The 24,350-nt window shown below is 68.8% G+C and overlaps 2 protein-coding genes across 2 annotated transcripts; one reads left to right on the top strand and one right to left on the bottom strand.

The window, feature by feature from the left end:
* Nucleotides 1-4,198: 4,198 nt before the first annotated feature.
* Nucleotides 4,199-9,377, top strand: PPP1R1A (protein phosphatase 1 regulatory inhibitor subunit 1A; the record flags this gene model as incomplete). The annotated part of the gene is made up of 6 exons (XM_059832748.1): nucleotides 4,199-4,284; nucleotides 7,511-7,571; nucleotides 8,510-8,547; nucleotides 8,648-8,711; nucleotides 9,008-9,193; nucleotides 9,337-9,377. Coding segments are annotated over exons 1-6 (471 nt in total), but the record flags the coding sequence as incomplete, so codon positions are not given.
* Nucleotides 9,378-12,542: 3,165 nt separating this feature from the next.
* On the bottom strand, nucleotides 12,543-17,798 carry PDE1B (phosphodiesterase 1B). Its single transcript, XM_059832782.1, has 15 exons — nucleotides 17,746-17,798; nucleotides 16,712-16,825; nucleotides 16,441-16,626; nucleotides 15,987-16,053; nucleotides 15,463-15,579; nucleotides 15,227-15,367; nucleotides 14,647-14,747; nucleotides 14,061-14,186; nucleotides 13,874-13,975; nucleotides 13,659-13,779; nucleotides 13,497-13,578; nucleotides 13,269-13,395; nucleotides 12,984-13,120; nucleotides 12,656-12,769; nucleotides 12,543-12,579 (listed from the first exon to the last, which is right to left on the bottom strand). The coding sequence occupies exons 1-14, from the start codon at nucleotides 17,796-17,798 to the stop codon at nucleotides 12,672-12,674; spliced, it is 1,572 nt and encodes a 523-aa protein (XP_059688765.1). The 3' UTR covers nucleotides 12,543-12,579; nucleotides 12,656-12,671.
* Between the last annotated feature and the right edge of the window lie 6,552 nt (nucleotides 17,799-24,350).

The raw sequence follows: 24,350 nt of genomic DNA, 5'->3' as shown, positions 1-24,350 counted from the left end.
CACCCTCCAGCATCTCCCCCAGAGCCGGGATAAAAGCACCCGGTGATGAGGACAGCCCCACCGAGGACATCCCCAACACGGGGACAGCACTTACCTCCAGCGGGGACATCACGGCCACCAAGGTGACATCCCTGGTCCCTCATCCATGCCTCCGGGTCCCCCGGGAGCCGGGTTTCAGCGCTAATCGCAGTTGGGAGCCCGGGCGCTGCCCCGGCGCGAGCCACGATCCCGTCAAAAAAGGCAAGGAAGCTCCCGGCACGGCGCTGGCTGGGAATGGTGCTGCCCGCTGGAGGGATATTTTTAGCCCGCGAGTGTTTGCGGATAAAGCCCTGAATTAACCGTTCCTTCAGCCTGCCCGGGGTTTCGGGGGGGGCCCGGACGACTCGGGAGTCGCTTCGCCTGGCACATCCCCTGCGAAGGATGGGGCATGTCCCCGCTCAGCATCGCCCCTCGTCTGGCTCCGCTCCAGGGTGGGAGCGGGAAAAAGGCCTCATTCTGCTCCCCGGCTGCATCCAGCACTCATGACCTGGTAGGGATGCCTGGGGGGGCCACGGGCTCCAAGGGCCAGGGGACACGGCGTTTAGTGGCCGAGGGACCCAGGATACTGCCAGGGTCCAAATATTGATATTTCTGGCCCTGACAGCAGCTGGGGGGGCTCCCAGTTTAACCACAATCCTGGGGCAAAACATCGCTCCCTCCGGATTTCACATGCGTTGCTGTCCTCAAGCCCTCTCCCATCACTGCGCACACCCGGCATCACTGTGCCGGCATCCGGACCCCAAGCAGGAGCCAGCCCGTGGTCCATCCTCCATCTCTCCCCGTTATTCCCCCCCCTGCAAACGCCTTCGCTGGGTGCCAGCGCGGCTCTGGAGATGCTTTTACCTCCCCACCGGCCCCTGAGCCTTTTTTTCCCCCCCGGCAGAAGCAGCCCCCACCGCAGGGAACCGGGATGGGGCCACGGCTGGATCGAAGCCGGGAAGGGTTTTCCCGTAAAAGCCCGGCGAGGAGCGAAATGGCGGTGGGCAGAGCGAGGGCGAGCAGAGGGATGCGCAGGGATGGGGACCCCCCCATCACTCACCAGCCATGGGGGGCCCTGGGGAGGAGGGGGCCCCCATCCAGGGGAGCAGGGACCCCAAAGGCAAAGCAGCCAAAGCAGCTCTGCCCCTCAGGGGTCGGCAGCCGCATGGAGCATCCCTGCGGAGAGAGACCCAAGACCAGGCAGGATTAAACCCCGGGAGCAGCCACAGCCCATGGGGGGTCACCAAGTGCAGCCGGAGGAGCGGGGGGCCGCTGGTGCGGGGGACTGGGGGGGGCAGAGCAGCACGAAGCAGCTCTTCAGCGAGTGCTTTTTGCATCAATAATTAACAGCGGCTGCATCACGTCGGAGCAGGACACCAGGACACGGCCCTGGGGAGCCGCCGGGATGGAGGCAGGGGGGGTCAGCGGGGGTTTGGGTGATCCCGCTGCCTTTTCACCCCCTGGACCAGGCCGGGGAGCACCCCACTCCGCCAGCGGCAGCAGCACCCTCGCCCGGACCCCCAGCACCCAGCACCCTCCGGCCGCACGCTGCCGGCAGCACCGCCTTCCCACGCTGCCCCCAGCCCCTGCCATGGGGACCCCCCCGGCACCCGCTCCGTGCTCGGCGAGGGGCACGGCCGGGGCACCCAGGGGATCAGGCAGCCCCCACCGCTGCCCCCCCCCTCCTGCCTGACCTAGTTAGCGAATTCCTCCTGCCAGATCCCGGCAGCAGCCGCCCCGGCCTCCTGCCTGCATGAATAAGTGATGGGACACGCATTTAGGGCTGCTGCGGCGGGGCCCCCCCGGCCCCCCGCGTCCCCCAGGGCTCTCCCCTCCCTGCCTCAATCCTGGGGGCTTTGCTGGGTGCATGGGGGTGCATCGCGCCGGGGGGTGCAGCACTGAGCAGGAGACCCGGGGCACTCTGGGTGGTGGCAGCCCCCCAAGTGGGTGGGGGCACCCCACAGACCCCCACCCCCCAGACCCCCACCCTGCAGACCCCCACCCTGTACCCCCCCGGGGATGCTGCTCACCCCCACCCTGCCCCTAAATCCTTCATCCTCTTTTTTAGGGCATCCGCACCAGCTGGCTGCCCGCAGCATCCGTGTCCCCGGGACGCCCAAGCCCCAGTGGCCACCCTGTCCCTCTGTCCATCCGTCCGTCCTGGCCACCGGCACAAGGCCAACCCATGTCCCCTCGTGGCAAGCCACCATCACACCGCTGGGACCCCCCCTTCAGACGCAGCTGGCTGGGGGCTGACACCGCGCCAAGGGCCCCCCTTGTCCTGCAATTAATGGCCTCGTTAGGACAGACAGACGGACAAGGGGGCGCAGGGCTGGCCGCTGCAAGGGGGGGGACAGTCCCCAAGAGCTGCTGGCCGTGTCCCCAGCCCTGGGAGGCCGAGCGCAGGCAATCGATGCGAAAGCCGCCCCGTGTCGAAACGGGCGCTGCCGGACTTTGCCCGTGCCCTGCCTGCACCCGCCGGGGCCTCCCGGAAAGTGTCCCCCCCCCGGCGGGTGCCCACCCCTGTCCTTGTCACCCCCCACCCCGGAGGTGACTCTGCCCCGTCCCTGCCAGGCTCTGACCTGTGTGCACGTGTGTGGGCGCACGTGTGGGGGCAGAGGGGTGCACGTGTGGGTCCGTCTGTCCCACTGCTCCTCTGTCTGTCCCCACGTGTCACCGTGTCCCGACGCCCGTGTCCGGGTGTGTGTCCTGGTGTGTGTCAGTCCAGGTGTGTGCCTGTCTGTGTGTCCGTCCCTGTGTCCATTTGTCACCCATGTGTCTGTCCCAGCATCCCTTTGTCCACGTGCCTCTGCACCCCGATGTCTGTCCCAGTGTCTGTCCCGCTGTCTCTCTGTCCCAGGGCCTGTCCGTGTATCCGTCCTTGTTTCAGCATGTCTGTCCCAGTGTCCTGGAGTCAGTCCTTGTGTCCATGTGTCTGTCCCTTTGTCCTGGGGCCTATCTGTGTGTCCATCCTTGTGCCCGTGTGTCCGTCCCAGCGTCCTGGGGTCTGTCCGTGTGCCCGTCCTTATGTCTGTGTGTCTGTCCTGCAGTCCTGGGGTCCATCCTTACGTCCGTGTGTCCGTCCCAGTGTCCAGGGGCTGTCCGTGTGTCTGTCCTTGTGCCCATGTGTCCGTCCCAGTGTCCTGGGGTCTGTCCGTGTGCCCGTCCTTATATCTGTGTGTCTGTCCTGGGGTCCCAGGGTCCATCCTTGTGCCTGTGTGTCTGTCCCAGTGTCCAGGGGCTGTCCGTGTGTCTGTCCTTGTGCCCATGTGTCCGTCCCAGTGTCCTGGGGTCTGTCCGTGTGCCCGTCCTTATATCTGTGTGTCTGTCCTGGGGTCCCAGGGTCCATCCTTATGTCCATGTGTCCGTCCCAGTGTCCTGGGGTCTGTCCGTGTGCCCGTCCTTATGTCTGTGTGTCTGTCCTGGGGTCCCAGGGTCCGTCCTTGTGCCTGTGTGTCTGTCCCAGTGTCCAGGGGCTGTCCGTGTGTCTGTCCTTGTGCCCATGTGTCTGTCCCAATGTCCCAAGGTCCGTCCTTGTGCCCGTGTGTCCATCCCAGTGTCCTGGGGTCTGTCCGTGTGCCCGTCCTTATGTCTGTGTGTCTGTCCTGGGGTCCCGGGGTCCGTCCTTATGTCCGTGTGTCTGTCCCAGTGTCCAGGGGCTGTCCGTGTGTCCGTCCTTATGTCTGTGTGTCTGTCCGTCCTTATGTCCGTGTGTCTGTCCCAGTGTCCAGGGGCTGTCCGTGCGTCTGTCCTTGTGCTCGTGTGTCCGTCCCAGTGTCCCAGGGTCCGTCCTTGTGCCCGTGTGTCCGTCCCAGTGTCCAGGGGCTGTCCGTGTGTCCGTCCTTGTGCCCGTGTGTCCGTCCCAGTGTCCAGGGGCTGTCCGTGCGTCTGTCCTTGTGCCCATGTGTCCGTCCCTGTGTCCCAGGGTCCGTCCTTGTGCCCGTGTGTCCGTCCCAGTGTCCTGGCGCACGGTCCCAGTATCCATCCCTGTGTCCCTGCATCCGTCCCGGCAGGTCCCGCTGTCCGTCCGTGCGCGCCGCGGGCGGGGACCGGGACCGGGGACCGAGACCGGGCACCGGGGCGGGGCGGGGCGGGGCCGGGGATGGGCGGGGCCGGGGCGGGGCGGCCCGGGCAGGGCCGGGAGCCGCCGGGAGCCGCCGGGAGCCGCCGGAGCCGCCGCCCGCCATGGAGCCCAACAGCCCCCGCAAGATCCAGTTCACGGTGCCGCTGCTGGAGCCGCACCTCGACCCGGAGGCGGCCGAGCAGGTGGGGGGGGGACGGGGCACCGGGGAGGGGGGGGACACCGAGGGGGGACCGGCGCTGCACGGCGGGGGGGGGGGGCGCGGGGGGGGCGGGCGGTCCTGCCGGGGACCGGGGCCTGGGGGGCACCGGGCGGTGCGGGAGGCTGCGGGCACGGCCCGGGGGGGGGACACACCGAGCAGCCCCGGTGCGACAGCCGCCGTGTCGGGGCGGTGGTGGCACCCCTGGGTGCGGGGGGACGGGGTGCGCGGCGGTGGGTGACACGGGGACAGCTGCGGCGTGGGGGGGACGCGCCCGGGCACTGCCGGGTGGGTGCAGCCCCCCGGTACCGAGGACACCGCGGGGACACCCCCAGTGCCACCCCCCGCCACCCATGCAGAGCAGCCCGCGCTGCACCCCAGCACCCTAAGCACCTCCGTGGGCCCGGCTCCGTGGGGAGCGGGTGGCGGTGGGGAGCGGGTGGCGGTGCCAGGGCCATGTGCTGGCTCACCACGACGCCAGCGGGGCGGGTGTAGTGTTACGGGCCCCCCCCGGGGCCCCCAGGTCCCTCCAGCCCTTGCTCAACCCCTGCTCCCGCTGGAGGGGATCCCAGAATAGCAGGAGGGACGGGATGGCCTGGCCGGGGGACACGGCAGGGCTGCCCGCAGGCAGCCGGGGACACCCCCCGGGCAGCCTGACCCCTCTCCCATGCCCCCCCTCGCCGTGCCCCCCAGCCCCAGGGGCTGCAGGGGACAAGAGGGGTCTTGGGAGGACCACCCGGCCACTCCGCGGTCCCCATCATCGCCAGGCGTGGGACGCTCTGCGGGGGCTTGAGGATGCTGATGAGGAGTTGGAGGGGGTCCAGCTGGGCGTCCCAGCCGTCCCCCCCCCAGGCTGGGGGTCCCTGGCAGCTGGGTGGCTCCCGGCCGAGGAGTCCCTGTGTGCCAGCGGCGCGGAGGCGAGCGCGGGCCACCTCCCCGGCGAGCATCTCGCTGTGGCTAAATACGGCCACGCACCATCTGGGGCTGCCGCACGGCTCATTTGCAGCGCAGCCCCCCCAGGAGCGAGGGCGAGAGCTGGGGGGGAGCTGCTAGGTGGTGGGCACAGGACCCCCGGCACCCGCCTCGACTGCAGCGAGGAGCAAGGGTGCCCATGTCCTACCTCCCGTCACAGCCGGGCTACAGCGGGCTCGGGCACGATCCTGCTCTGTGGAGTCCCCTGTCTGTCCCTGCCTCAGTTTCCCCTCCCAGAGCAGTTGGGAGCCCCGATTCGGCAGTGCTTGGCGGTGCGGCAGGGCCCTGACAGCCACCCTGTGTGGTGGCAGCAGGTGACGATGCTGATGTCCCCTCCCTGGGTTTACAGCTCCTCACTTTTGGGGTGTCCCTGCAGGGGAAGACCTGATGTGGGTTCCCCTCATCGGGGGCTCACACCAGTGGAGGGCTTGGCTGTGTCAGCCCCTTGCCAGGCTGTGGCACGGTGTCCCCATGTCCTGCAGGGCTGTCCCCAAGCCTGTCCAGCCCCACCCTCCAAAAGGACCTTGTCCCCATGGAACTTCTCAGGTCCCCCGTGTCCCCACAAGTCCCCCAGCTCTTTGACCGCTGTCTCGGCCAAGAGCATCCGCCTGCCCTGGCCCTCCTGTGTGCCACCCATGGGTGCCAGGCCTGGCCCAGGGCTTTATCCTGCATCTCTGCCCCGGTCCCCAAGTCCACCCCAAGCACAGCGTGTCCCCAAGGCCGGGGGGGACAATCCAGGGGCGTTTGCTCCGTCATGCTGAGAGATGAGCTGCACCCATCCTGTTCCCATCCCCAGTCTGATTCTGGTCCCTGATCCCATTCTGGTCCCTGATCCCATTCCCATCCCGGCTCCCCCCCGGGATCACCCCCCCAGGCCCGGAGCGAGCAGCCCCCCAGCGATGCTGTGCCCGTCGCAGGCTGCCGGGTCCGGGCTCCTGCCGCCCTCGGCCGTGGCGCTTCTTAATCGATGGTGGAGATTGATCTAAAAATAGCGACAGCGGGAGAGCGCGGCGCCCCGGCTGAGCGGGGGATGGAGGGAGGGATGGAGGGAGGACCGGAGCATCCCTCCCCGGGGCGTCGAGGCGGGAGCCGCCCCAACACCTGGGTCCCCCGCTCCGGAGCGGGAAGGGGAGCACGACTCGGGGTGCTGGGCTCCCCCTGGGTGACCTTGAGCGGGTGACACCGGTGTCCCCCACCCCGTCCCCGTGCCAGGGGGCACAGCCCTGCCCCACACCTGGGGGAGACTTCGGAGGTGCTAGAGTAGCCCGGGGGTGGCCCCGCTTTCCCTGGGGTCCATCCCTCGGGGCTGCAGGGCCGGATCCAGCCCTGGGGGGACCCCGGCCCATCCCAGCCCCATCGCTGGGGTGTCGGAGGGGACGGGGGGCAGTTGGACCCCAACCCTGGAGTGGGGGGCTCGTTGGCGGGTCCCTGGCGGGGAGAGGGCGATTCCCGGCGATTCCCGGCTTTCTCTAATCTCCGTTTAAAATCCAGATCGCGGGTTTCTATGGCAACGGGGCCGACACGGAGAAGATGCTGCGGGGGACCGGGGGGGTGGGCTGGGGCCGGGGGAGGTGGGGAGGTGGGGAGGGGGCTTCCTCCGCCCGCCCAGCCGCTCGCCCGCCTCATTAGCATCTCATCAGCATCTCATTAGGCATGCTGCCTCATTAGGGAATCCTCCCTGGGAAATTCATCTTTTGGAGGAACTCAGTTAGTGGGTCAGTGGGGAAAGGGGGTGAGGGAGGGCCCGCGGGGCACGGTGTCATCGGTGTCACCACTGCCACCGCTGCCACCGGACACGGCCACGCCAAGGCCACCGAATCCTCCAGTGGGGCCACGAAACCCCCCTGAAGGCACCAAGGGAGGGACCTGGGGCGGGAGCAGCCCGGGATGCTCCAGGTGACCTTGGGCAAGGACACTGTGCCCGAGGAGGAAGGGTAGGGCCCCGGCGGTGTCACCACACTGATGTCCCCAAGCGCTTCCCGGGGCTGGGGTATAATTAGCTCTCGGCTGTCATTAGTCCTGGCCGGGAGATGTTGATTTAAAAGACACGTGTGTCCGGCCACGGGAGCCGCTGGGCTCGGGGCCCCAGCCGGCCGGCGTCCTCCGTCCCCACGGGGCCACCACCGCCCTGGGGACGAGGACATCGGGGGGTGGATCTCAGTGCTGGTGGGACTCCGGGTGGGTGCGATGGGGTTAGGGGTACAGCCATGGGTCCCAACTCTCTCCTGTTCCCCCCCCAGATCCGGAGGCGCCGACCAACTCCTGCCAACCTGGTCCTGAGCAGCGACCAGTCGTCCCCAGGTGGGTCCTCACGCGTGTCACCCCGTCACCCCGGGCTCCAGCCCACCCAGGGACCCCCTACATGATGCTCAGGGACCCCCCTACATGATGCTCAGGATCGCAGCACACTGGTTGCAGCGGGACTCATCCTGCACCCTGCCACAACAGCACCCTGTGCCCTGTGTCCCCCACCCTGGGACTGTCCCCACGTCCCACCCAGCCCAACTCAGCCCCTGCCCTCCCTGCTCCAGGGCTGCGTTTCCAGGATCCGGCCCCGCGTCTCCCTCAGCCTATCCATCTCCGGGGGAAGCAGCTGCCTGTGACACCCGTGCCGGGGACACTGGGGACACACGGGCACAGGGCCACCCCTGCTGGCACGAGGAGCAGGGGACACCAGCTGTGACATTTAAGAGCTCCCCGGTCACCGGCCCAAATCCGTATGTGGCCTTTGGGGACGGGGTCCACGGCCTCCCCGCCCCCGCCGAGCTGGGTGATTTCGTCTGTCCCCTGCTTTGGGGACACGCCGGTGGCTGGGAGACTCCGTCCCCAAGTGCCACCACCAAACCCTCCACCCACTCAGGGCAGCGGCTCCAGCTGCAAATAAACCAGCGCCACGGCCCTGAGCATCACCCTGAGGGGGGGTCAGGATGCGGCCGGGGGGGCTGCCAGCCTGGCCGTCCCCGGCATGGGGACAGGGCTGAGCCACCGCTGGCCACCTCCTCTGCCAGCGGTTGTGGGACATGGCAGGGGACGGGATGCTGGTTCCCATGGCAACGTGGGGGGTGATGGCGGTGCTTGGGGCGGGGGGGGGGGGGCACAGCAGGACTGTCCTGACCTCACCCACGGCCACGCCGAGCACCCATGGGTGACAGAGGGACCCAGTGGGGCCGGATTCACATCGGGGGTGCAGGATGGAGCCCACTGCTGACCTCTGGTCCTTCTGCCCCCCACCTCCCCAGAGATCGACGAGGACCGGCTGCCCAACCCCCTGCTGAAGGTAGGTTCTGCCGCCATTGGGGGGGCTGCGGGGGAGCCCCCAGCCCCTCGGGGTACCCCCTGGGTGCCCCCCGGCTCACGCGCCTCCCCTTCCCTCGCAGTCGGGTCTGGCCATGTCACCCAGGCAGAGGAAGAAGGTTTCCCGCACCACCCCGACCATGAAAGGTATTTGGGGGGGGGACAGGGGGGGGGACAATCCCCCGGGTGCTGCGGGGGACACGCGGGTGGGATGCCACCACCTTTGCGCTGGCCTTGGAGCCGCTCGGCTGTGCCCAGCCCGGGGCAGGAGCGTGGCCATGGCCGTGGGCACAGGGGGTCCAGGCACGGCAAATGCCACCAGAGGGGACAGGAGGCCACCAAGCCTGCCCGACTGCATCTCCCCGGTATCACCGGGAGCGTGGGGACGGTCACCGCTGCCCCCCGCGTCCCCCCCCTCCCCAGCGCCGCTCCCTGCCTGGCAGAGCTGCAGATGATGGTGGAGCATCACCTGTGCAAGCAGGCGCAGGGCGAGGAGGAGGAGGAGGCGGCTGCCACCGGCCAGGAGCGTGGCCCCGGCCACTGCCACCACGGTGACACCGAGCACAGCCACAGCCCCGGTGGCACCTGCCCACTGGCCACGCACGAGGGTGGCCCCGGCCCCGGAGAGCGTGAGTACTGCTCCTTCCCGGATCCTTAACTCTGTCCCGGGAGCCTCCGCGCACCCAGAGCCAGGGGGGTTTGGGGGTGCTGGGATGGCTTCTGGGGTGCAGCGGGGGGGCTGCGCTCACCCCCTGCCCTCCGGCGCCCACAGGGACCCACGGGGATGGGCGGCAAAGCCTGGATGAGGAGGACACCCATATAGCACCGAAGGAGGCTAGCGGCAAGGGTGCTGCCAGCAGCCAGTAGGTATGTACTGGGGCACTGGGGGATACTGGGACACTACTGGGACGCTGGGGGGGGTACAGGGACACTGTACTGGGGCACTGGGTGGTACTGGGACACTGTACTGGGACGCTGGGGGGGGTACAGGGACACTGTACTGGGGCACTGGGTGGTACTGGGACACTGTACTGGGACACTGGGTGGGGTACAGGGACACTGTACTGGGGCACTGGGTGGTACTGGGACACTGTACTGGGACACTGGGTGGGGTACAGGGACACTGTATTGGGGCACTGGGGGGTACTGGGACACTGTACTGGGACACTGGGTGGGGTACAGGGACACTGTATTGGGGCACTGGGTGGTACTGGGACACTGTACTGGGACACTGGGGGGGCACTGGGGGCTACTGGGACACTGTGCTGGGACACTGGAGGGGTACAGGGACATTGTACTGGGGCACTGGGGGGTTACTGGGAGACTGTACTGGGGCACTGGGGGGGCACTGGGGAGTACTGGGACACTGTACTGGGACACTGGGGGGTACTGGGACACTGTACTGGGACACTGGGGGGGTACAGGGACATTGTACTGGGGCACTGGGGGGGGTACAGGGACACTGTACTGGGACACTGGGGGGGGTACAGGGACACTGTACTGGGGCACTGGGTGGTACTGGGACACTGGAGGGGTACAGGGACATTGTACTGGGGCACTGGGGGCTACTGGGACACTGTACTGGGACACTGGGTGGGTACTGGGACACCATGGAGGTAGCCCGGGCACCATGCCAGGGAAGGGGACAGTGGCAGGGGGCGAGGGTGGCACCGGGGACGTGGCTCTGGCATCACTGGTGATGGGACCAGGATGGGGCCAGAGCTGTGCCCCCCGCGGGGTCCCTGTCCCCCAGCGTGGCTCCCCCCTGTCCCCAGGTGCCAGCGGCGGCAGGAGCGAGGCCGCGGCGGGGCCGGAGGAGCCGAACGCCGCGTTATTTTTTTTATCTGATCATTTTCTAAGATTTCAACGGCTGCTTTGGGGCTTCCGGAGGATTTTTTTTTTTACTGCCGCGGGCAGGTCCCCCCCGGGGGGGCTCTGGGGACAACGGCAAGCCGGGCTGCCCACCCTGTCCCCTCGCCCCCCCTGGGTCCCCAGGGCGGGTGACGCTGGGGACACCAAGCAGCACCCCTCGAGCACAGCTTGTGCCACCCCCCCCCCCACCTCACTGCCAGCCCTGGGGTGTCCCCAGGGCCACCCCCCTGTCACCACCCCCCCCAGGCTGTGGGTCCTGCTGCTCCCCGGGACACGGAGCTGCACCCCGCCCAGCACACGCGTGTGTGCACGCACACGCTGGTAGGTGTGCACGCTTGCACATGCGTGGGAGGACGTACACGCGCATGCACCCCTGGGGGAGACCCGGGCGTTTGCATGCCCCCCCCTTGCACGCACACACGTGTGCACACGCAGACACGGAGGGGGCACACCCGCGCACTTTGCACATGTGATTCGCATGCACGCCCATATGCGTACACACAGAACACGCGTGCACACGCCTGGGCGGGCGCAGGGACCCCCCCCAGCCCCGCCTCAGCCGGTATTAAAGGGATCCCTTCTCCCCACTGCCTCCTCCTTGCCTTTGTGATGGGGGTACAGGACCTCCCTTGGGTGCTGGGGGCAGCACCCACCTCCAGGCTTCAGCCCCCCGGGGGTCCCATCCAGCCATGCCACCCCCTCTGTCCCCCTCCCAGCGGGCCCCAGGTCACAGCACTGTCCCACCCCGGGGTGGGGACCACGCGTCCTGGCCACCCCTGCCGGGGTCCAGCTGGGTCCCCAGTGCCCGGGATGAGGGTGCTGGAAATGGGCTGGTGGTGGCATACGGTTTATTAATCGCTCGTTAGTGGCGGCGCTTCGTTTCACATGCGTGTGTGGGTGGGCGCGAGGTGGAGCTCTGCCAGCAGTGACCGGGTGGGGACACGACGACGCGTTACCGCAGGGTAGAAAAGTACAAACACAGACGGGCCGTGCCACGACGTGCCATGGCAGCCGGGCTCTGGGCGATGGACACGGCGGGGCAGGGCGGCCGGAGCCGGGATGCCGGAGCAGGAGGATGCTGGAGCTGGAAGATGCTCAAGGCATGCCGGAGCCAGGATGCCGGAGGATGCTCAAGGCACGCCGGAGCCGGGGATGCCGGAGGATGCTCGAAGCACACTGGAGCCAGGATGCCAGAGGATGCTCGAGGCACGCTGGAGCTGGGATGCCAGAGGCACAGCAGGGCTGGAAGAAGTAGGGGGGGATACCGGGGGCACGCCGGAGCCAGCAATGCTGGAAGCACACCGGAACCAGAAGGTGCTGGAGGCACACTGGAGCTGGGGGAATGCCGGCACCAAGGGCTGCTGGAGCTAGGGGCTGGCACTGCCACTTCAGGGCCCAATCCTGCCCTCCTGCTGCACCCCCAGCTCCCACCGCTCCTCCCGCCCCACACGCACTGCCCCATCACCACCTCGCTGCCCCCCCCCACATCTCGCAGCCTTGCCCACGCCGCGTCGGGCAGGACCCCACGGGGAAGCTCTGAGGTGCCCTTGGGGCCAGCAGACATGGGGACAGGCTCCAGAGGGATGTGTCCCCAGCCCAGGGTGACACAGAGACACATATCCTGGGACAGGGATGCTTGGGAGGTGGGGTAGGGACAGCGCAGTGGGACATTTGGGGCCACCCATCACGGTGTGGCTGGACAGACCCAGCTGAAACAGAGGGGATGGCGGTGGCCCCTGGGGTAACAGCGTACCCCAGCCCTCGGTCCCCTGCTGTCCCCAGCGTCACCGTCCCCAGCCCCCCTCGAGCACCCAGCTCCCCAGCGGAGCGAGAAGCAGCTTTTTTAAAAAGCCGTAAGGACAAAACCCGGCACAGGACGGGCCGGGCAGCCGCTGGCGTGGCAGTGAGAGGGTCGGCGTCACCGTGGCCCGAGACCACATGGCTCGGCGACCAGTTTGGCACAGGCAGCCGGAGCTGGCCGGACTGGGGGGCTGCCGGGGGTGCCGGCCCAGGGGCTGCTCCTGGCACGGAGGTTGGCACGAATCCTTGTGCGGCCCCGGGCGGCTCCTTCCCTACAAATGGTGCTGAACTCGATGGCGTCGAAGACTTTGGGCGAGACGGCGTCACTTGGCCGGACGAGGACCTGTGATTGGGGGGGACAGTCACAGCAATGCCACCAATCCCCCCCCAGTTTTCTCCCCGGACCCCCCTGCGCCTACCTCGCTCCTCCCAGTGCTATTCCACGTCCCCGTTCTGCCTGTGCCGGCCAGGGGCCGGGGGCAGCTGCTCCTCGCAAGGCGACAGCTCCTCGATGGACGCCTGGTTGGTGATGCCTGCGGCGGGACACGGGGCCGGCAGGTCACTCCAGCCACCCGCGAGGGCTGAGACCCCCCAACTCATCCCCCTCCGGGGGCCACCCACCCTGTGCTTGGGCCACCTCCCCACCCAGGGATGCTCGGCACAGATCTGGCCCCACGCATCCTCAGGATGGTCCCTGTCCCCATCCCCTGCGCAGTGGCTGTGGTGGCCGTGGTGGCTGTCACCTACCACTGGCCGCCCGCTCCTTCCACTTCTGCTTGTTCTCCTGGATGTACTTGGCCCAGGTGGAGCGGAAGCCGGCCAGGTCGGCTTTGATGTCCCCCAGCTCCAGGTGCTCGTCCAGGGACGGCTGCCGCCACTGCGAGCTGCGGGGACAGGGACAGCTAGGAGCGGGGCAGAGCCACCACTGCCACCTCCCAGGTCACAGAATAAGTGGGTGCCCCCCACACCCAGGCTGAGCCCCACCACCTCCCCCTAGGAAAGGGGAAACTGAGGCAGGACAGCGTGGCCGACCTGGCCTGCTGGCTGGCCACCGGGTTGCCCTTGGCTTTGGTGCCGTCCTCGGCAACAGGCAGCACCATCTTCTCGGCCACGTCGGTCAGCACCGAGAAGGTGGGCTCCACTATGAAGTCGATGAAGCCTGCGGTGGGGAAGGGACACGGCGTCGATGAGGACACCCCCTGCCCATGGCAGCGCCTGCGGGTGGGGACAGGGTGGGGACGGGGACCCACCACCACTCACCGATCTGGGACTGGGCCACCAGCGTGGAGGTGCGGTCGCAGAGGGGCGAGAAGGGCAGCCCCAGCTCAGCCTCCTTGTCCCCCTGGCAAGGCAAGGGAGACGTGTCCCCAGAGGATGGTCCCCACGTCCCACCGCCCGTCCCCGGGGACGCGGGCGCCCTACCTGCCTGAAGAACTCCTCCATCAGGGCTTTGGTCCAGCGGCTGTGCACCGACCACTGCTTGGTGGGGTGGCTGATGTCGGCCGCGTGCAGCAGCAGCGACAGCACCTTGGACTTATCGATCCTGGGGAGGGGACCCCGGCGCTGAGGTTTGTCCCCAAAACCACGTCCCCCTCCCCGCCACCAGGACCCCCACCCTGACGGGCACCCATACGCACCGCTCCAGCTGCTGCAGGGACGTCTTCATGGACTTCACCTGCTGGAAGTGGCAGGACATGTCGGTGGCCAGGACCATCTCGATCACCAGCGCCCGCAGCTCCCTGCGCCCCGGGGAGGGGGGGAAACGCCGTCAGGGCCCTGCGTCCTGGCCGGGGACAGCCCCGGGGACAGGGACGGGGACCTTACGCAAACTCATCCTTGGTGAGGTTGACGAAGATGTTCATCTCGTCGTCCTGCATCATGCGGAAGACGGCGCTGATGTGGTGGTTCTCCAGCACCGAGCGGTCGTTGTAGAGGATGGCGCAGTCCGACCTGGGGACAGAGGGGACGGTGGGACCCCAGCACTGTGGTGGGCATGCTGAGCCCTCCCCGAGGAGAGGGATGTCCCCAGGGTTCCATGGGGGTCCCCAAGGTACCAGCACATCTGTATCCCACCCATACCGGTGGCTTTGGGTGTCCCCAGGGTGCCAGCACATCTGTATCCCAGCCATATTGGTGGCCCTGGATGTCCCCAGGGTGCCAGCACATCTGTATCCCAGCCACACCGGTGACCCCAGGTGCCCTGGGTGTCCCCAGGGTGCCACTCAGACCTTTCCATGCCCCACACTGTCCCATACGTCCCCGTAACAGGTCCCCAGCCCTGCCTGCTCTGCCCATGCCGTGCCACGCCACCCGTGCCATGCCACCTGCACCGTGCCATGCCACCGGTGCCGTGCCATGCCACCTGCACCATGCCATGCCACCTGTGCCATGCCAGGCCACCCGCCCTCACTTGGTCTGGATGTGGAAGCTGTTGGTGGTGCCCGTGTGCTCATAGTCGTGGATGGCGGCGGCGAAGATGATGGCCAGGACCTCGATCTCCGTCAGGTAGTGCTGGGGGGGACGTGGGCATCAGGGGGACGGGGACGGGCACTGGGTGGCCCAGTGCCACCCCACGAGGGGCATGGGACCAAATGGGTGTGGGGTTCTCTGTGTGCGTGTGTTTGCACGTGACTACACGCGTGCACGGCTACGCCCGCCTGTCACGGCCACGTGTGTGACACACCACGAGTGTGTCCGCGCGCGTGTGACAACCGTGACAGCTGCGTGGGGACGACAGGGCACACACGTATGCCAGGTGTCACCCCACATGTGCCCACCTGTCCCCCCCAAGCCGGGGGTCACCCCGTCCCCCCATCATCCTGGCAACGTTTCCATGGTGACAGCGCAGTCGGTAGGTGGCGCCGTCTCCGTGGCAACAAGCATCGCCTGGACCAGCCGGACTGGCACCGGGCACCGGACCGGCACCGGGCACCGGCCCAGGGCCCAGACACGGCCCGGGACCCCCGTGAGACCCCCCTAAGCCCCCGTACCAGCATGCCGGTGCGGAGCAGGAAGCAGTGGACGGTCTGGGTGACGTCGGCAGCGTGGACCTGGTTGTGGTAGGGGTTCCGGTACTTCCCGTAGCCGGCCTCCAGCGCGTCCAGCAGCGTCGTCAGGAAGACAGCAGGGATCTGCAGCACGGGTACACACGCTCACGGATGCACTTGCGCGTGCAAAGCCACCCAACCCCAGGGGCACCCATGGGTGGGCACGGGCATGGACACACCTTGAAGCGGCTGTTGAGGTTGTGTCGGGTGAAGAGCTCGAAGACGATGGTCCTCAGGGAGTGATCGTCCGTCACCCGGTTCAGCGCGAAGACGTCAAAGCACCACAGGTCGAGGCTCTGGGAGCAGACGGGGCATTACCCCAGCACCGGGGCAAGTCCAATGCCCAGTGACACCCAGCCACGCCCAGCCACGCCCAGCCACGCCAGGCAATGCCCACTGATGCCCAGTGAAGCCCAGTGATGCCCGGCAATGCCCACTGAAGCCCAGCAATTCCAGGTGATGCCCAGCCATGCTCAGCCATGCCCAGTGAAGCCCAGCAACGCCCAGTCATGCCAGGCAATGCCCATCCACACCCAGCGATGCTCATCCATGCCCAGCAGCGCTGGGTGCCATCTCAGACCGTATCCTACGGAGCCAGCGGTGTGGATGGGGCAGCCGTGCCCAGGCGCTGCCAGGCTGGGGCAGCGTGCCAGTGGGGCAGCATCCCCGTGGGGTATTGGGGTGCCCGCCGCACCCCTGGTACCTTCAGGCAGTTCAGGACGGAGGTGGAGTAGCTGGGCCCCACGGCCGTGTACGTCCGGCGAAACATCCTGCAAGGGGGGGAGTCAGGGCTGATGTGGGTGCTGGGGGACAGAGCTGGGTGCTCTGGGACCCATTTGAGTGCTCAGGGAAGAACCTGAGTGCTCAGGGACAGACCTTGGGTGCCAGGGGACAAACCCTGGGGGCAAGAGACGGACCTGGGTGCTCAGGGACTCAGCTGGGTGCTGGGGACAGACCTGGGTGCTGGGGGACCCACCTTGGTGCAAGGGATAGTCCCTGGGTGCTGGGGACCCACCTGGGTGCCACGCACAGCCCCTGGGTGCCACGGGACAGCCCCAACCCACCAGGCACTGCACTCCCACCCCTCCATCTCCATCCCAGCCGTGCTCCCCTGACCCCTCCCCATCCAGCCGCGCAGGGTGCCACCCAGCACCCACCTCTCCACGAAGATGCCAGCCTGGACGGCGTGAACGATGCTGCGAAACTTGGGCTTCTCCTCTGCCCGGCGCCCCTTGGCCCGTGCCTGCTGAGTGAAGGTGGCCGCCAGCCAGTCCCGCACCTCCGAGGGCACCGCCGCGTCCGAGCCCATCTCCCGCAGCTCGTCCTCTGTGTCCAGCATCTGCCTGCGGGATGGGGAACGGGGCGGGCGGCATCAGGGTGGGCATCATCCCCCATGTCTCCCTGCCACCCCACGGCTCCTGCCCGCACCTCGTCTCGTCGATGTAGACAGCCTCCAGCAGCGAGGCGGCATACTCCAGGTTCCTCTTCAGCTCCTCCACGTTCACCTCGCCCGTCTCCAGCTGCTTCACCATGTAACGCAGCCTGCGGGCACCCGAGCAGCGCGTCACCGGCCCCCCCCAGGGATGGAGGCGGTGGCGGGGGCAGCAGCGGGGGTCCCCGGCTGCTCTGCGGGTGGATGTACCCCCGCACACGCCCTGACACGTGTGGGCAGCACCTATAGGTACGTGTGCACATGTGTGCATGTGTCCCGTGTCAGTGTGGGGTGGTGGGCACCCACCCAGAGGACCCCTGGAGTGATGGTGGCAGCAAGGGGAGGGTCGAGGTGGGAGTGTGGCTATGGCATGGCTGGGGGGGTGCGGGGGGCACCCAGCAGCCAGAGCTGACCCCAACAGCATCCAGCACCCTGTGTCCAGACTGCATCCTGCACCCGGTACCCAGCACCCAACACCCTGCACCCAGAGCTCAGCCTGCACCTATGCAGCACCCAGCACCTAGAGCTTATCCTGCACCCAGCACCCAGAGGTCAATGCCCAGAGCGCATCCTGCACCCAGCATCTGGAGCTCAGCACCCAGCACCGGGGAGGGGACACCCCCCTGTGGGGACTGGGCAGGGGTGCAGGCAAGGGCTGGCGGGTGTCCCTCCCCAGATTGGAAAAGCCCAAAATGCCACAGGGCTCCCCCCAGCATCCCTGTCACCCTGTCCCCAGCCCAGAGGGTGGCTGTCCTCACTGTGTCACCCTCGCCCTACGCAGGGCCCCGGGTGACACCAGGGACAAAGTCCCCGCCAGCCCGTGGGGTCAGCGGGGCCACGGTGGCAGCTGGGACGTCCCTGGGGACAGGGACAAACCTGGAAAGCGAGGGGCACAGCCTGGGGTGGGGGGGACTCTGCAGCTTTGCCTGGGGACCCGCAGTGGGGTCAGTGGGCTCAGCTCCCCCCAGCCCTGCTGTGCCTCAGTTTCCCCCCCAGAAGCCTCCACCACGCTGGGTGCCCGGGGACTCACTGCAGGATGGGGCCCCGTAGGTGGCCCCTGCGCAGCGTCACTGGCTCTGCCATAGGACGGATGGCAGCAGCACCCACGGGTGCTCCAGCAGCATGGGGACGTGGGGAGGGGAGCCCAGCGTGGCCGCCCTCTCCCCGCTGGCTTGCGACACCTGCATGGGACACAGGGACAGGGGGACACAGCAGCATCCCCGCAGGGGGGCCCTGGGGCGGTGTGGGGACAAGCTCTGGCAGGGAGAGCACCCAGATCTCCGCACGCAGCAAGTGTGTACATGCGTGTGCATGCACATATACATGCCTGAATGCACACATACAATGCGTGTGTACACATGCATGCATACATGCACACACACACGAATACACATGCATGAGGTGTGTTCAGGCAGGCATGCACATGTGCACACATACACACACGCACACATACACCCTCGCCCAACAAGGAACACACGTGTGCAAATGTGTGCACCACGCATGCACACGTATGGTGCACACAAGCACGTGTGCAGCACAGGCACACATGCACCGTGCGTGCCCACACCTGCAAATACCCCCCCCACAGTGCACATGCACACACACACACATGCTCACTTGCACACGTGTGCACACCTTTCCACCAATACACACGCGTGCACGCAGCACACGCGTGCGCACGGACGTGTGCTCCTCTCCCCAGCGCTGGGCAAGCCCTCCCTGTCTGACACACGCCTGAACACGCATGTGCCTGCAGCCAGCCGGCCCCCGGCCATCTGTCTGTGTGTCCGTGTGTCTGTCGTGGGGGGGGGACGCGGAGGCGATGGCGAGGAGGGGAGGGGGAATCCCATCTGGCCGCCCAGGGAAGCGCCGCCCCCACAGCCATGTCTCCCGCTGCAGCCGACTTGCTCGCACACCGGCTGGCACGGGCTGGCACGGCCCCCCCAGGGCTCCGCCAGCTCCCCCCAGGCTGGGGCCAGGGACGGGGAGGGGGACACAGGGCAGCTGCTGGCCCCTGGTGCGATGCTGGTCCCTGTCCTGGTCTGGCTCAGCCCTCCGGCCACCCTGTCCCCTCCCGGAGGCCTCGCTGTCACTGCCACCCAGCACCCAACAGGTCGGGGTTGGTATCTACTGGGTCCCCACCACTGCCCACCTGGCACCCAGCAGGTCCCCATCACTGCCACCAGCACCCAACGGCTCCCCATTGGTACCCACTGGGTCCCCATCAATGCCACCAGCACCTATTGGGTCCCCATTGGTACCCACTGGGTCCCCATCACTGCCACCAGCACCCAGCAGGTCCCCATTGGTACCTACTGGGTCCCCATCAATGCCACCAGCACCCAACGGGTCCCCATTGGTACCTACCAGTTCCCCATCACTACCAGCAGCACCCACCAGGTCCCCACTGGGTCCCCACCATCTGGGCACACTGTCCCCAAGGCTGGTGGCACTTGTCCCCACTGCCAGCAGTTTCCCGTGACGCTGCCATCCTGGCCCGTGGCTCAGGGGGGCATCTCGAGGTGACCCTGAAACCCAGCCGTGGGGAGGGGGACAGCACGCAGTGACAGTCCCATGGGACAGGGACACGCGGCCCTGGGGCAGAGGCCAGCCCCTGCCTGCACCGCTCCCACGGCCGGCCCCGAGCCGACCCCCACAGCGGGACGCGGTGTCCCCGGCACTGTCACCCCGTGTCCCCGCAGCGGGGACGTCACCCCGGTCACAGCCCCGAGTGAAAACCCCGGGGGAGCGACGCGGCGGCGGCTTCCGGACGGCTGCTCCAGCAGCTCTGCACCTCATTAGCGCTAACGAGAGCTGGCAGCGGGCGCAAGGGACCCGCAAGGGACCCGCCAGGCGGGTGTGCAGGGCCGGGCGAGACCCTGCGGACCTGTGCACGCTCGTGCAAGGCTGCGCGAGGTGACACGCACTCGTGCAAGGCTGCGCGGGTCCCTGCCAGCCAGCCCCCAGCCACCCTGTCCCCACCAACTCTGTCCCTCGGGGAAACTGAGGCACGGCGCAAGGCAGGGCTGAGGCGCAAGGGGATGGGGGTCACAGGGACAGTCCCGACCGGGTCCACGGGGTCCCCGCCATGCCGGCTCCTCCGGGACCCACCCCAAAACCTGCGGGTCACCGCCGGAGAGAAGACACCATGTTCCCTGTCCCCCGACGTTGGGGACACCACCGACAGCTCCAAACCCCACGGGAAGAAGGCAAACAGCAGTGACCCAGGAGATGCCAGCACTTGTCCCCAACCCAGGGGACAGTCCCCAAGAGAGGACAGTGCCATGACCCCGGCCGGCCCAGGAGGGACCAGCACCAGCGCTGGGAATGCCGGGGCCAGCGGGGCCGTGGGACCGTGTGGGGACAGCGTTCCTGGTCACAGTGGGGGACAAGGGGACTCCCTACCACTCCAGCGGGGGACAAGGCCACCGGGTCCCCAGGGCGGGGGGACACAGGGCGCTGGCAGCGGGGAGGGCGAGGAGGGCTGGCGAGGGCCAGCATCCGCTCCAGCTCCCGCGGGATTTCCTGCCGGCTAATTGCAATTTGTTTTAATTAGCAGCCGCCGCCCCGCGCCAGGAGACCCACACCACAGCCGGGCTCACGCCCCAAAAGCATCCCCAGGTCCCCCACAGGGTCCCCCTCTGGGTCCCACCCCGGGTCCCACCCCCCCACCTTGCCCCCCACCCCTCCCAGCATCTAACGACCCCCCAAGCCTCGTTAGCGTCACCCCGACCTGGCCGCATGGCGGGCAGCAACCTGCGCACACGCGTGTGCGCATGGGTGGGCGCTGGAGACCCCCGTGCGCCAGCACACGCGTGCGGGCAAGCATGCAAATGGATGCACAAACCCACCTGCGTGTGCACGCCTGCACACGTGTGTGTGTGCGTGTGCAAGCGCGCAGGTGCCCGTGCACGGCTGCAAACCAGAGCGCGCGCGAGCGAGCACAGGGCCGTGCAAGCGTGCAAGGGCACACACAGCTGTTGCACGCCCACACCTCGCCCCGGCGTAGCGACCGGACCCCGGCTGGGTGGGTGGGGGCCACCGTGTCCCCCCGCCAAGGTGACAGTGACGGCTGCCAGCAAGCGAGGGAGGGGGACAGAGGGGGGGCCGGGGGGGCAGCCAGACGTCACGTTCAAAGCCAGCGCGAAGCTCTCGAGCCCGGCGGGCTGCAGGGGAATGTGACCTTGGGGAAGGTGGCTGTCACCTTCCCGCGCTCGACCACCCATCCCCGGGGACAGCCATCCTCAGGGACACCCACCCTCTGGGACCCCCACCCTTGGAGCCAAGGGGGACGCCTGTGTCACTTGCCCATCATGAATGGTGCTGGGACCCCCGAGCATAGCCCAGGGACAAGGGACGGCCACCACCCGGCAGTGGGAGCAGGGGTCGGGCTGCGTCACACTGCCGTGGGGGTGCCACCCACGGTCCCCATGGGCTGCCTGTCACCACCCACACCCCCCTGCTGCTGCCAGCCCCCCCGCCACCCCTCACCGTGTCCCAGGTCTGACACGGGGACAACAGTGCCTGGAGAACCACTGGCATCCTGCGGCCCCCCGGGGTGGCACCAGTGTCCCCAGGGCCACCCCATGCCCAGGAAGGGGTGCGGGTTGGCCTCGGGGTGCAGCCAGCACTGGGGACCCCCTTGGACTGGTGCCACAGCCCCACATGCACCCACGGGTGCTCTGACCCCTCCAGCTCCCACCCACAGGGTCCCCCGTCCCGGCTGATCCCTGCCACCGGTCCCCAACGCTTGGGGGGCTGGGGTCCTGCACCCCAGGGACACCTCGCTGCTCCCCCTCGTCACCCCGGCTGGGAGCTGGGGACCGTCCCCCAGGCTGGGGTCCCCGCTGCCCCCCAGGTGCTGGCAGGGAGGGGGGGAACCAGGGGGGGGCACAGGCAGGGACCCCCGGCCCCCTGCACACCCCCGCAGCGGGGGCGGCCGCCAGCGATTTCGGGGAGGCGGGTGGGAGCGGGAGCGCGGCGCAGCCCACGCGCTCGCACACCTGCGCGTGCACACGCTCGCCGGTGCACGCTCAGGTGCGCACACGCGCTCCCGTGGACGCTCGCCCGCTCCCATGCGCGCTCACGCCTGCACGCACCCAGGTGCGCTCGCACGCACCTCCGCACACGCGTGTGCACGCTCCCACCGAGCGCTTGTACGTCTGCAGCAACGCGCGCAGCCGTTTGCACACTCGGGCTTGCACACGCACCCCGAGAGCTCTGGCACCCACATTTCACGCCCTGGCTGATTCCTGACCCGGCCTCGGGCTTGCGTGAAACACGCTCAGCACCTCGGCTCGCCGGCGAGCGTGCAACACGGGCACCTGGCTCCCGTCCTTGTCCCCGTGTTCCCCCCGTCATGCCGGCGCTGCGCACACCCCTGCGGGCGTGCACCCGTGCACAAGCGCGCCTTCGCCGGCCGCCACGTGCGGGTCGGCCCCGCGCACGTGTGCGCACGTGGCTGCGCACGCCCCTTGCACGCCCACGCCTGTGCCCGCCGCACGAGGACCCGCACGAGCGCACGTGCCGCAGGTTCGCGAGGGGGCACGCGCGCACGTGAGCCCACGCGTGAGCACGACTGCACACGGGCGAGGGGGTGGCACCCCTGGGGCCACCGAGAGTCCCCCAGTCGGGAGGCGCACACAGGGTGGCACCCCTGGGGTGTCAGAGGGTGTCACCCCCTCCCTGGGGCTGGCCAGCACCCTGGCACCCACTCTGCCCCCCCGGAGTTGGGGGCACCCCAGCCCCCTGCTCACCCCGCGGTGCCACCCAGGGCGAGGTGTGTTGGGGGCTGCGCTGGGGGGCCCCAACGCAGCACCCCCAGAGCTGCCCATCAGACCCACCCCAGGCTTATGGGTGCCCCCACCCCGAGGGGGTGCAATGGGTGCAGGGGGGTCCTGAGGGCAGCTGGGGGGTCCTGCATGGGGGTCTGGGGGGCAGCGCAGGGATGGGATGGGGGAGACCTGGGGGGTCCCCGGCAGCAGAGGGCTCCGGGGGGACCCCAGGGGCAGCTGAGGGTCCCGGGGGGTCCTGCCCGGAGTGGGGGGGGGCGCAGGATGGGGGTCACTGGGGGGGCTCTTAGAGGAGGATGGGGGGCATCCCCAGAGGGGGGTGTCGGGGGGTTCGGTGGGGTGTGATACCCAGGTGGGCTCAGGGGTCCTGGGGTGGGGGGGTCCCAGTTGGGGGGTGGGGGGTCCCAGTCGGGGGGTGGGGACCCCGGTTTGGGGGGGTCACTCACAGCGCCCGGAGCTTGACCCAGATCTTCTTGCTGGGGGCGGACTTGATCTCCAGCGGGGACGGGCAGCCGCCGGCCGGGTCCAGCGCCTCGCGGTCGGGCTCCAGCCCCGGGAGGCTCCGCGGCGGCTCCATGGCCCCTGCGGCGGCGGGGACGCGCCCTCAGCCCCGCGGCCGGTCCCGGGGCCCGGCGGGCCGCGGCCGAGCTGCCGCCGGTACCGCCCCGCAGCCCCGGCAACCGCCTCCCCCCCTCCCCGCTCCCCGCCCGGTACCCGGCGGCTGCGCAGGCAGCACCGGCCCGGGCGGCGGAGCTAAGATGGCATCCCGGGCACCGGGGGTGGGAGCAGCGGGATGGGGGGCACCGGGGGTGGGGGCACCGGGGATGGGGAGAAGCGGGGATGGGGAGAAGCGGGGATGGGGAGAAGCGGGGATGGGGAAGCGCCGGGAGAGAAACACCGGGGATGGGGAGAAACACCGGGGATGGGGAGAAACACCGGGGATGGGGAGAAACACCGGGGATGGGGAGAAACACCGGGGATGGGGAGAACCGGCGTGCAGCGGCGGGGACCGGGGATGCTGCGCGCTCCTACCCGGGGATGCTCGGCCGGGAAGCGCCGGTACTGCCGTGCTCCGGTGCTGCCGGTGCCGCCGTGCCCCGGTCCTCCCGCTGCTGCCGGCTCTGCCTTCGCCGACCGGGGCTCGCCGCAACTTTCCCCGAGCCGGCACCGGCGGGAGGGCGGGGAGGGGCGGGGGGAGCCGGGGGCGGGGGCCGGGAACCGGGGCCCGCCCAGCCCCACCGCCCCGCTCAGCCCCGGTGCTGGGGGGCGGGTGCCCCGGGACCCCCACGGGGCGATGCCCCGGGACCCCCCATGGGGAGGGAGGTGCCCAGGACCCCCAGAGGGCTATGGGAGAGGAAGGTCCCCCTAGGACTCCTATGGGGGGCACCTCAGGACCCCATGGGGCTATGAGGGGGGACCCCAAACTCCTGGAGGGTACCCCAGGACGCCCATGGGGCTATAGGGGTTGTACCCCAGGACCCCTATAGCGGGGGACCCCAGGACCCCATGGGGCCATGGGAGGGGGGGCAAGTACCCCAGGACCCCATGGGGCTATGAGGGGGGACCCCAAACTCCTGGAGGGTACCCCAGGACGCCCATGGGGCTATAGGGGTTGTACCCCAGGACCCCATGGGGCCATGGGAGGGGGGACAAGTACCCCAGGACCCCATGGGGCTATAGGGGTTGTACCCCAGGACCCCTATCGGGGGGTACCCCAGGACCCCATAGGGCTATGGGAGGAGTCAGGTGCCCCAGGATCCCTGTAGGGTCATGGGGGACAGTTGCCCCGGGACCCCCGTGGGGTTACGGGGGGCGTCACTGGGTTTGGCAGCTCAGGAAGGGG

Source organism: Gavia stellata, chromosome 36 (assembly GCF_030936135.1).
Source record: "Gavia stellata isolate bGavSte3 chromosome 36, bGavSte3.hap2, whole genome shotgun sequence".
NCBI lineage: Eukaryota > Metazoa > Chordata > Aves > Gaviiformes > Gaviidae > Gavia > Gavia stellata.
Note: the sequence above shows the minus strand (reverse complement) of the source record. Positions and strands in the feature narration are given on the sequence as shown.

Coding starts and splice junctions, on each gene's coding strand:
- PDE1B (XM_059832782.1), bottom strand. CDS start 17,798: ATGGCAGAGCCAGTGACGCTGCGCAGGGGCCACCTACGGGGCCCCATC. Junction 16,627..16,711: donor GTCTACATCGACGAGACGAG/GTGCGGGCAGGA, acceptor CCCATCCCGCAG/GCAGATGCTGGACACAGAGG. Junction 16,054..16,440: donor GCTGGCATCTTCGTGGAGAG/GTGGGTGCTGGG, acceptor CCCCCCTTGCAG/GATGTTTCGCCGGACGTACA.